The sequence below is a fragment of the Schistocerca gregaria genome, chromosome 4 (assembly GCF_023897955.1).
Source record: "Schistocerca gregaria isolate iqSchGreg1 chromosome 4, iqSchGreg1.2, whole genome shotgun sequence".
Taxonomy (NCBI): Eukaryota; Metazoa; Arthropoda; class Insecta; order Orthoptera; family Acrididae; genus Schistocerca; species Schistocerca gregaria.
In genome coordinates this window covers 662,624,649-662,637,578 of record NC_064923.1, presented here as the reverse complement: position 1 = coordinate 662,637,578, position 12,930 = coordinate 662,624,649, and the positions used below count along the sequence as shown (strand labels likewise).

At 39.1% G+C, this 12,930-nt stretch overlaps 1 protein-coding gene across 2 annotated transcripts in view; it reads left to right on the top strand.

Moving 5' to 3' along the window:
- LOC126267175 (eukaryotic translation initiation factor 2-alpha kinase-like) overlaps window positions 1–12,151 on the top strand; it is a 165,367-nt gene extending 153,216 nt beyond the window's left edge. For both annotated transcript variants that reach the window (XM_049972136.1, XM_049972137.1), the window contains exons 15-16: window positions 2,727–2,891; window positions 10,924–12,151. In XM_049972136.1, coding sequence (XP_049828093.1) covers window positions 2,727–2,891; window positions 10,924–11,130 — 372 coding nt within the window. In that variant the 3' untranslated portion in view covers window positions 11,131–12,151. The remainder of the gene's footprint in view (window positions 1–2,726; window positions 2,892–10,923) is intronic.
- Window positions 12,152–12,930: the final 779 nt, after the last annotated feature.

Here is a 12,930-nt window from a genome sequence, read left to right as displayed (position 1 = left end):
TGTAGATTTCCAGGTTAGGCTTGATCTGAGATCATTTTCTGTCTTAATCTGAGGTTAAATGCTTTTGTACAATTGGTCCTAAGTCTCGCAATCATTTCTGAACTTCAAGTACTTCAGTAAATTTCTTAATTTGTTTGTAACAGTATTGGCATCTCTGAATTGTTCATTAACTTCATTCGTCACCAAATGACAGTGTTCAATTATCTCAGAATATAATTTGCCCTGTAAATGTAGTATGATGGTTTTTAAATCAGGCATTCTTTAATTTATTTGAATCTTTGGCTTACATTTTTCAATAGTATGTTATTCTAACTAATTTAGTTTTTGGTATATTTTAACATTTGTTGTATCTAATTTGGCCTCGTTAACACTAGTTTGTTCTACTTGTGCTTTTGGATCAGTACTATCTGCCCCTTTTAAGCTATCAGATCTGCCTTAGATTATCAGCTAAAGTTTTTCAAAAATGTCCTTCATATTCCTAGTTAATATAGATATTTGGTCAAAATAGTAATAATAATAATAATATCTGAACAACAGTTCCCCAGCTCTCAACAGTTACTAACATTTTCTTAGAAGAGACTATGAAAACCCAGCTCAGTCTTCACTTAACATATAAAAGTTTTGGCAAAAACACAGCTCACCAGATTCTGTCGTGCAGCGTGAAGTGCTGTAATGTAGAATGCGTAGCGCCACCATAACTGTGTAACATCTTGGTGATGTAGAGTAATGCAAGGACAATGGAATGTAGTTGAATCAAATCAGGTGATGCTGAGGGAATTAGAGTGGGAAATGAGACACTTGAGGTAGTAAATGAGTTTTGCTATTTGGGGAACAAAATAACTGATGATGGTTGAAGTAGAGGGGATATAAAGTGTAGACTGGCTATGGCAAGGAAAATGTTACTGAATAAGATAAATTTGGGAACATCGAGTACAGATTTATCAGGAAGTCTTTTCTGAAAGTATTTGTATGGAGGGTAGCCATGTATGGAAGTGAAACGTGGATGATAACAATGTAGACAAGAAGAGAACAGGAGCTTTTAAATTTAGTGCTCCAGAAGAATTCTGAAGATTAGATGTGTAGATCACGTAACTAATAAGGAGGTACTGAATATAATTGGGAAGAAGAGGAATTTGTGGCACAACTTGGCTACAAGAAGGGATCAGTTGGTAGGACACATTCTGAGACATCAAGAGACCACCAATTTAGTACTGGAAGGAAGCGTGGAGGATAAAAATCATAGAGGGAGACCAAACGATGAATACACCAAGCAGATTCAGAAGGATGTAGGTCACACTACTTATTCGGAGATGAAGAGTCTTGCACAGGATAGAGTAGCATGGAAAGCTGCATCAAACCAGTCTCTGGACTGAAGACCACAACAACAACAGGTTGTGAGAAAAACTAGTGTAATACAAAATTAAAGTTTTGTGAATTGTTCAACAATGATTCCTGGATTAATAAGGAGAAGGTATTTATTGTAAACTGTTTGGCTCATCCTTTCACAATATGAGCTGGTTTTCATATACAGGGTGTTGCAAAAAGGTATGGCCAAACTTTCAGGAAACATTCCTCACACACAAAGAAAGAAAATATGTTATGTGGACATGTGTCCGGAAACGCTTACTTTCCATGGTAGAGCTCATTTTATTACTTCTCTTCAAATCACATTAATCATGGAATGGAAACACATAGCAACAGAACGTACCAGCGTGACTTCAAACTCTTTGTTACAGGAAATGTTCAAAATGTCCTCCGTTAGCGAGGATACATGCATCCACCCTCCGTCGCATGGAATCCCTGATGCAGCCCTGGAGAATGGCGTATTGTATCACAGCCATCCACAATACGAGCACAAAGAGTGTCTACATTTGGTACCGGGGTTGCGTAGACAAGAGCTTTCAAATGCCCCCATAAATGAAAGTCAAGATGGTTGAGGTCAGGAGAGCATGGAGGCCATGAAATTGGTCCGCCTCTACCAATACATCGGTCACCGAATCTGTTGTTGAGAAGTGTATGAACACTTCGACTGAAATGTGCAGGAGCTCCATCGTGCATGAACCACATGTTGTGTCGTACTAGTAAAGGCAAATGTTCTAGCAGCACAGGTAGAGGTATCCCGTATGAAATCATGATAACGTGCTCCATTGAGTGTAGGTGGAAGAACATGGGGCCCAATCAAGACATCACCAACAATGCCTGCCCAAACGCTCACAGAAAATATGTGTTGATGACGTGATTGCACAATTGTGTGCGGATTCTCGTCAGCCCACACATGTGGCGGTGAATCGAGGAAGTACAGTACATACTGACTAAACTAAAGTGAGCTCTAACATGGAAATTAAGCGTTTCCGGACACATGTCCACGTAACATCTTTTCTTTCTTTGTGTGTGAGGAATGTTCCCTGTTCTGCTTTTAGGCTTTTGTGTACCTAATTGTTTTCTTATTTGGGAGTGTAATTTATTTTTATACAGGGCACCAAAGAATGTGTATTAACAGTGAATCAACCACCCAGTCACTTTTCAAAATAAGTAAGCAGTCCTATTAATCAGTTTTTAGTGAGGCTTACTGGGAGCTAAATTTAAATTTTTGTAGCAAGATCTAAGCTATTAACTACAAGAAAATTCCCCTATTAAAAGTTACTTTCTATCTCCTAACATAAGAGAGATTAATTTGTTATTAAACATTTGAAAAATGTTTTAATAATTTATTTCTTTTACCATAGCTGAAAGGCCTCCCATATGATTACAAGGTAGATATATACTCCTTGGGTCTGATATTTTTTGAACTCCTGGTGCCATTTGCAACACAGATGGAAAGGCACAGGACATTGATGAATTTGCGTGAAAATAAATTTCCAACTGACTTCCAGAAGAAATTTCAAGCTGAGGTAATCTGCTTACATATATGATCTGCTTTACTAGTTACGTCTTTGTTGTGACAATTGTGGGGCAACAATGCGAAAAGGACATATTTGCTACTCATCACAGAAGTGGAAGATGGGCACATTGAAAAAAAGGATGCTAGATACTATTTAGCTTTCGGACTAAGTCCTTTATCAGACATAGACGAGACAAAACTTGTATTCACACATGCATAACATGAGAAGCGTACAAAAACACACACACACACACACACACACACACACACACACACACACACACACACACACACACACAGCCACTATTTGTTTACATCTGATGTAGGACTTAGACCAATAGCTAAATTAATATCTAGCAGTCATAACTCAGTTCCTCTTCTGTGTGGTGAGCAGCAATCTGCCCCTTTCATGTTTTTGTTGCTGTTGTTCCATCCTGAGTTTCCGATTATTATGATTATATTTGGATGTCTTTCTTTCAGGTATTTCATATTTTACTACGTTACCAACCATGTCTTTCCAGATGTGTGTGATTTGTGTGTTGAGTATATATATATATATATATATGTGTGTGTGTGTGTGTGTGTGTGTGTAGTGAAAGGGGGCGGGGGATATTACACTCACAATCCTAAAGTGTCCATTTATTCAGTGGCTTGGTGGATGAAGTCCTACCGGCTGTAACACTCTTTGCAATCGCTCAGATGGAGTATAATTGTGATTGGCTACTAAAAGAACCTGTAGGTGTTCTAAAAAAATGCAAATCCTTTCAAGTTGTTGTGGTAGTATGAAGTGTCTTTTATTTCAGTTAAACTCTGCAACAACACACATTTTCACAGTTTTCATTGTTATAAACTGGCACTGCAGTGTTTATCTTTAGCATGTCCGTGTAGAAAGTGTTTAGCATGTCAGTATAGAAAGTGTCACAACCTCAGTGAAGTAAAAAAATCTGTGCAGTTAGCAACTTCATTTACATACATAAGCCAATTTCCAAATTTTCATTTGATTGAGACAACTTTTGCCACATTTGTTTGCCAGTTTGAAATTATAGACTCTTAATATTTCACTGTTTTTACTATTTCCACATCATCTTTCATTGCTTGTGTCAACACTCGTGTGTATTGTGATATATCATGAAATTTTGATCATTTGAGAGCGCTGTGAAAAACTCATACTGTTGTTGTCAGTTGTAGGCCTAAACATGAATTGAACTTTTTAGAAAATTTTGATAACAGCCACCTCATTAAAAACACCTTGTTCCTTAATTTCATTGTATAATTATGTGAAAAAAGGCATGTTTTTGAGAATGTTTGAATGCTTGCAAACATATATTTTGAGAAAATTTTGGAAGTTAAGAGTGTTGTGTGCGTAAGCTACTTTGTAGTAAATCGGCATTTGTCACATAGTTACTGTAGCAGATTATAACTAAAGTATCATGTTACTTCTAATTTTCCCTTTCAACAGGAGGACATATAATCAGCATTTATCATAAAATGACGGTATTTTTGTGTTTGTTAGTGACTATAACCTCAAAAAAGTTTCAGGAAACTACTAACCTACTGTTACCTTATTAAAAATCTCATTTTGTATATTAACTGTTTCAGTTCTTAGAGGGTATTAGGGTTATTTTTATCTTAACTGATTAAAAGAGAATCAGTAGGCTTATTTTAATGTTATTTGATTGCTGTACTGTAAAACATTGCACGAGGCTCAGTGCAGCTCTGCTGTGAATGCTGTTTGTTTTGGCAGAACTCCTGAGAGTGATGTTCCAGATGTGCCAAAGGTACCTCTAGTACTATATTCTCCTCTATAGGAAGTGCAGGATTTATCATTACCCATCCACTTGACGGTGAGTGACGTATGGCTAGGTGCCTCCTGTGGGGAAGGCGGGGACCAGGGAAAACTGAGGGAACTATGCTGATCTGTTCTGACCAAAGAAACTGAGAAACTGAAACTGAACCAGGGAGACTCACTTCAACTGTTGGGAAACCTGCTGTCTCCTGTGACAAGTACTCGTCCGTTGTTGTTTCCGTTCGGGTGCTAAAGACTACACTGTTGAACGCCCATAACACCATATCCATCCATCCTGTGACAAGAGGTGACAAACATGAAACCACAGGGTTCTATTAATTGTCAGCAGTTCAAGTTAATGATGAATAATGGTACCATGTAGGGAAATGGCAACAAGGTACAGAAAGGAACACCAGATGCACTCTGTGTGTGCCTTCTCATTCAACATGTTGAAGAGGCTATTCCAGCAGCCATTAAGGGAACAGAGTGCAACCAGTTGCAGATTGTGGCCCACATTGGAACAAACAGTACCCTTTGTAGGGACACAAAGGTCATACTTGGCTCATTCGAGCAACTGGCAGAAAAGTTTCAGAAGACCATGTCAGCATGAGTAGACATTAGCCATCCAAACAACAATAATTGTGTGTTCGTGATACTCAGTCACTTGTACGAAATATGAGCTCTGGTGTACCAAAACAAAGAAACATTTATTAACCAATAAACACAGTTAGTGCTAGGAAAGAGTTTGACAAGAATAGACTGTCATTACTAAGAAATATCATCCTCTGTTACATTCATGGAATGTTACACTGCACACAAATAACAAACCCCAAAACCCAGAGCCTCTGGCAACCAGAGCATGAACTATTTGACAACTCACGTAAACAGAGCAGCCGGGGACAGTAAATGATAATCTTGTTCATTATAAGCAGCCTTGTGTACAGAATTTCAGTGATGTTGACAGTTTGCAGCATCATCGCCAGAAATGCTCCCAGCCCCCTGGTTCTGAGTCAAGCAGAAAGACTGAACTAGAGACATTGAAGATTCTGCAACAAGCTTGGCTGCATCTTCCTGGACCTGCACCATTGTGTTGAGAACTGTTGAGTCCCCCCAAATTGGACAGGGATGCACTATACATCTGTGGATGCTACCCACTGCATGTGAGGTTCACACAAGGTTTCTTTTTAGATTAGGTGACTCTCCGTCTAGTCGAGATAGCTGCTGTGATGACATGGAAGTGTTGACATAAGATCGGAAAAAAAAATAAGCCCTCTACAGGGGAGAGTATTAACATCCTAGTAATGATTTGTTGAAGCATTTGCAACTAAATACCAGAGTTTGAAGCACTCCTAAAAAGCTGTGGAGTTCACGTTACACTAGATACAGAAAGTTGGTTAAAACTCAAAATTGATAGCAGTTAGATAGCTGGGCAAAATTTAAGCATTTATCGAAAGGATAGGCAAAATGCAAATAGACATGATAAAACTAAAGTCTTATATCATGAATGGGTGGGAGATCATGAAAAGCAGTCTTAGTCACCAAACTGGAAAGATTTTCCTTATCCTTAATGCCCGCAGGCACCTTTTCATCATGAACTATGAACTGGCTATGTTATTGTAACTGTTAAATGTAGGTGATTGTAATGGATGCATGTGTAATGTGGTGTCATGTTGGCGTTAGAGATGTTAAGAGAAGGGAGAGGATGAAACACAGTACCAGCACATAGTCTACTGCTCTCGAGGAGCACCAAGGGGGCTACCAAGCTTAACGTCCCCATCGAATGTGTGAATCCCCATCAGTAGTGTCACATGCCCTAACTTCATGAAACACTGCGAAGAAGTTTTGATTTTAATCCAGGACAGCGGTGCAGAGACTGGTGGTTGAGAACTTCAAGCCAGCACTTCTCTCTTTTCTACCCGAATACTGGCAGTGGACACTTCATCCGCCACCACAATTTGAACCAGCTTACCTCGGAGTTGAGCACCGCTGCACAAGCACGTGTTAGCAACCTGTCATGGAGGCGGGTAATGGAGGTGGTGTATTTTTTTCAGTAGACAAGAAACTCAAATCCACCAGGATAGAAATTGAAATTGCATACGAGATTGTGTGGGCAAGGATAGGCATAAATGGATCCTAATTTCAACCACCAGATTCGCCTCCAGATGTAACATAAGTTCACTAGTACATAAGTTCCCCAATATACTGTAATCATTGGAGGATACTATAATCGTCCAACAATCAGTTATGGGGATTGCAGTTTTGTAAGTTATGTGTGTGTCAAGATATCCTGTGAAGCATTACTAAATATATTCTCAGATAACAAGTAGAATTGATTGTTTGACAGCTCATTCATAATGGAAATATATTGCACTTTATAGGAGCAAATAGACCTGACCCTCTTGTGTGTGTCCAAGTAGAAACTGGGCTCAGGGTCAATGAGGCAGTTGCAGTGGCAATGATTACAAAACTACAAAGGACACTAAAACAAGTAGAAATATCTATATGTTCAGGAAACCAGACAAAGAAGCAATAGTGTCATATCTCAGTGAGGATCTTCAAACTATTAGCTCAGTACTGAAGCATATAGAGAAGCTATGGAACAAGTTTAAGAGAATAGTTAACCATGATGGATGATAGATATGTACCTAACAGAATAATGGGAGGGAACCTCCGTGGTATACAGTAACTGTAAAGAAACTCTTAAAGAAACAGAGACTACTGCACAGTAGCCGTAAAACAAAGCCTATGGCTATAGATGGGGAGAAGCTGAAAGAAACACATTTAGCTGTCAAGAGGGAACTTCATGCAGCCTTCAGTGATTACCGTAGCAGAATTTATCGAAGGATCTATCACAAAACCCAAATAAATTCTGGTCGTATGTAAAGGCTGTTAATGGTCCCAAAGTTAGTGTCCAAACACCCATGAACGAGACGGGTACTGTAATTGAGGGTAGCAAAGCAAAAGCAGAAATGCCGAACTCAGTTTTCAAATGTGCCTGTACAAACAAAAATCTGCCACTGCAAAGGTGAGGGATATCAATATTAGTGTCAGTGGCATTGGACGAAGACCTTAAAATTGAAAGAAGCTCCAGAATATGATGAAATCCTTACCAGATTCTAGACCTAATTTGCATCTGAGTTAGCCCCTCTTTTAATTATAATCTAGTGTAAACCCCTTGAACAAAAAAATGCGGGTCACACTTGTCTGCAAGATGGATAGCAGGAGTGATCCACAAAACTATCGTCTAATGCCCTTGACATTCATTTGTTGTATAATGTTAGAACATGCACTGAGTTCAAATGTAATGAGGTATATTCAACAGAATGGCCTCCTCCATGCCAACCAACATGGTTTCTGAAAACTCGATCATATGAAACCGAAGTCAGGTTTTTCTCACACGACTCCCAGAAAGCCTCTGATCAAGGCAGTCACTTAGATGCAGTACTTCTCAATTTCTGTGAAGCATGTCACTCAGTACCATGTCTGTGCTTATTGTCCAAAATAAATTTGTATGGGGTATGAAGGGAAATTTGTGACTGGATTGAGAATTTTGTGATAGGGAGGAACAACATGTTATCTTCAATGGAGTCATTCATAGCTGCAGAAGAAATTTCTGGTATGACTCAGGGTATGTCATGCAACAGTTACTGTTCATGTTGAAATATTAATAGTAACCACAGACTTTTTGCAGTTGATGCAGTTATTTATAATGGAACATTGTCTGAGAAACCTATACAAATATTCAGTCAGATCTGTACAAGATTTCAAAGTGGTGCAAAGATTGGGAGCTTGCTTGAAATGTTAAAAAAAATATAAAATTTTGCACTGCACAAAATAAAAAAATGTAGTACCTATGACTACAGTATCAGTGAGTCACAGTTGGACTCATGCAAGTATGTAGACCTAATATTTATTTGAAAAGTATAGTTTGCTACTCACCATATACAGGAGCCATTGAGTCACAGACAGTCACAATGAAAAAGACTGCCAGATATTTAAGCTTTTGGATAGAAAAGCCCTTCTTTCGACACACACACACACACACACACACACACACACACACACACACACACACCTCCAGGCACTGGGGCCCAACTGTATTCTGTGACTGTGTCTGCATATCACTCCAGTATAGATTGTAGAACAAAATTAGTTACAACATGTAGAGACACATTTACATAGTCATCCTTGCCTTACCCTATACATGACTGGAATGGGAAGAAGCCCTAATAAGTGGTACAATGGAAATTACCTTCTACCATTTCACAGTGGTTTGCAGAGTATCAATGTAAATGTAAATTTTGACAAATCCCACCATGTAGTGTGTCTGCCACAAAGAAAAAAATAAATCACAAAACTTCTATACTAATTCTTACTAATTCTTTAAAAGTCTGGTTTACAGAAATAAATACCGGAACTTGGAACCATGCCTTGAACGATTGAGAAGTTTGAGAGTAATGGTAGAATTTTGAGAGAGCACTGGCCGAACTGATCTAAGAGGGCCTGGCTGGCTCAATTGGGAAAAGCATAATCATTAAAGGCACATTTCCAAAATGGAGTCCCAACAGTTCTAATCTGCCAGGGAGTTTCAAAACTGCATCGTCCACATTGCCGCCATAAATCCATTTCTTATCTCCTGCCATTAGGTTTGAAGGAAATGTTTATTTTATAATTTCAAGCAGCTCTTGAGCACAATAGAAACACATTACACACAGCGATTTTCTGTCAGTGTGGGAAGTGAATCACTGCTGCTGACATTAAAACTTCTCTTGGCACAGGTTAGGTTTGGTGCATAGTAACTGTCGGAACACCATTCAAAATTTTTTAATACTTGTTGTATCATCAGCATCACCAAGAACAATTTACAGTCCCTGTGTGGGACTGGTTTGCACAGAGATCTCTCCAGTTTCCTCTATACTCCCACCACCAGTCTGCCACTAACCTGTTCCAATATTCTAATTTTCTCCAAATACTCTCCTCCACACATTTTAGCCAATTGTCACTTTGTCTTCTGCCTCAAAGCCTCTATTCATGCATCTTCCTTGGTGTTCCAACATATTTCATTCTCCTTCCATGTCTGTGCTGCTTGAGCTTTGTTGATTCTATCTGATCTTGTAGGTCTAATTGCTTTATTATCTGTATGTACCATGCCTAAATCTTTCTTTCTGACTTTCCGTGTTTCAGAAAATTGGAACCAGATAGGCTCATATCAAGATCAATACATTATTCCCGTGATTTTTCTGTGGGGAATCTTTATCCTGAACCAAGTTCTGACACTTCACAGAAATGCTGCTGCTTACTGTCCCCCCCCCCCCCCCCCCCCAAATCTCTCTCTCTCTCTCTCTCTCTCTCTCTCACACACACACACACACACACACACACACACACACACACACTTCAAGCATTCGCAATCCGCGGTTGCTTCATCAGGAAAGAGGGAAGGAGAGGGAAAGACGAAAGGATGTGCATTTTAAGGGAGAGGGTAAGGAGTCATTCCAGTCCCGGGAACGGAAAGACTTACCTTGGGGGGGAAAAGGGACAGGTGTACACACACACACACACACACAACAGGCACAAGCAGACACATATAGCCCATAAAAATGAATTAAAATTCCTGATCACCCACTTACTGAACATTCACCATAATTGGTAAATTCATTTTATTTGCTATTTTACTGTGTAACTTTTGGCTCTTGTTGATCGCTCACATGCCATTGTTCTTTTGTAGTTACTTGTGAAACCAACTAGTACTCGTAAAACTGTGCGCTGGATGCTTTCCCCTATCCAGATTTATAAACAAAAAAGATTTAAACATCTCGCTCTGCCCCCTCCCTCGCTCTGCCCCCTCCCTCGCTCTGCCCCCTCCCTCGCTCTGCCCCCTCCCTCGCTCTGCCCCCTCCCCTACATAACATATGAGGCCCAGGATCAGAAAGGTGGCAAAAGGTTTACCTTTCGCCTTTTAATAATGCCTTCTGTCATGTAGGCATATATTTGTCATCTTCATTTGACTGTAATTAATAGTGATATCAGTTAAGTTATATTTGTGGAATTCATTTTCATTTCATGTGAAGGCATGTCTAGTGAACTCTTATTACAATCTTTTTGGGACTTTGCTTAGTGACAATCTCATTTTTGGCAAATTCAGAAATTTCTTAAATGAAAGACTCCAAAAAAACTGTCCTTAAGTCAGTGTTACATTTGACAGAGAATAGTTTCTAAATGAAGTAGTCAAAGACACTGCTCTTTATTGTTTCAGTACATGCTGTTACGACTTATGTTGTCCCACATACCTGAAGAGCGACCAACAACGTTTGGAATAAGGGCTCGGCCACCGCTTGACAAGTTTTCAGAAGGAAGATGGCCAGCTAGTGGAGATGATGCCTTACATTTTAGTTTACCTTCTCGGATGAAAACTAAATCATTTTCTAATAGTTCCAGTGTGGAGTCATGGGATGTTACCTAGTACTGTAGTAGTGTGTGGTCTGAAGAACTGTTATTACGACTTCCTTATTTAAATGTTCTGCAAGTACTAGATAAGCAAAACTGCTGTAAATAGTGTATATAGACTTTTTGTATATATTTTTGTAGGAAAATAGCTGTCCATGATTTTAGAAACTATTTTACACAGAGGAATTGTGCAAGGTTGCATGAGTGACCGTACGAGAAATCTATTAAGTGCTAAACCCTCACAAGGAAATCTGAGAACTTTGCATTGCATAACCAAGTCATAATGTGCCTTCCCTCACTATCAACATTATGAGAACAGTCTCAAATGATATGGGCTGTGTCACATTCGACAAACAAGACTGTATAGTTGTATTCAGCTGGCCTGAGTTGTTTTACATTCCATTGTCAATAAGTGCCAAAACAGCACTGCAGTTTGTGCATCAGTATTGTTGTGTATTACTTTGTATTACTTTTTGTTTAATACTTACAGTTTTTGTATTTGTGTGTGCAGCTGAGAAACAGCATCCTTTTCACTTAAAATTCATCTGCCATGCTGCTGTAGGAGAGATAGATACCACCAAATACAACTGGTAGTTGTTTTGAGGAAAAATAATGCATTCTAAAGCCATCAGATCATTCTTGTCTTAAGATTTTACCAATTGCAAAAAGAGTGTAAATGCTTCTTTTGCTCACTATCTTACCACCTTCAGAACAGTTAGATAACATAAAAGTTGATTTTCACAGTTACCTATCTTCTGTTTTTTCATGCTTCGTTGAATGTTATTTTGTATGGTTGCTATAATTTTAATTTGGTGACAGCATACAGTCACAATAAATTAGATCTTTTAGTACTTAATAGCTGGATTTGCTTCAGCACCATCAAGCTTTAAGAACAAGTCATTCAACTTAAACTATCCTCTGACTGACACACACATTGGTTTGTTCAAAACATAAATTTTATGGTTTTTTTTAATGAGTAAATTATTTTGATGATGTATTGCATCAAATGCAGTGAATAAAATTTGGATAAGTAAATAGACTAGTCCAAATATTTCATCTTGTGTTTCCTTTGACTCAACATAATCGTACATTCTACATTCTGGATTTTCTTCAGCATGCATTATTTTTTTAACAACAACACCACCACCAACAACAACAACAACTGTCTCTGGCCACTTAGGCTGCTCTGCGTACAGCAGCTGTGCCTGATGGGAGGAGCAGTCTGGGTGGTGGGAGTGAGGAGGAGGCTGAGGCAGGGAGTGAGAGGGATAGTAGGGTAAGGGTTGGGCAGAATTGTTCGTACTATGAAAATGGAGTGCTCTAAATTAGTTGTGCAGGTACCTTTGCAGATTCTCAGTGCTTTAGTTACAGTGGTTACTGCACTCTGTAAGTTGTGGCTTTGTTCAGTTGTATTTAGAATGGCTAATTTGTGAATAATTCAGTAATTCAGAGGCATGCTGTGAGACTGAGATTTGTTACCAGTAGGGATCCTTTGGTAACACATCCTGGGGCACTGAGGAATCATCAATTTGGTAATGGAAGGAAATGGTGGGGTAGGGGGAGATGAAAATTGTAGTTGGAGACCAAGGCTTGAATACAGCAATCATGTTCAAACTATGTAGGTTGTGGTAGTTGTGCAGAGATGATGAAGCTTGCACAGGACAGACTATCATGGGTAGTTGCATCAAACCAGCCTTTGGACTGAAGACTACCTCCTCCACTGCTGCCGCCACCACCACAATGACGACAACGGCAACGATGACAGGTACGATCAACTCAGGAATGTTATGTAAATGCTCTGTGAACTTAAATGGGA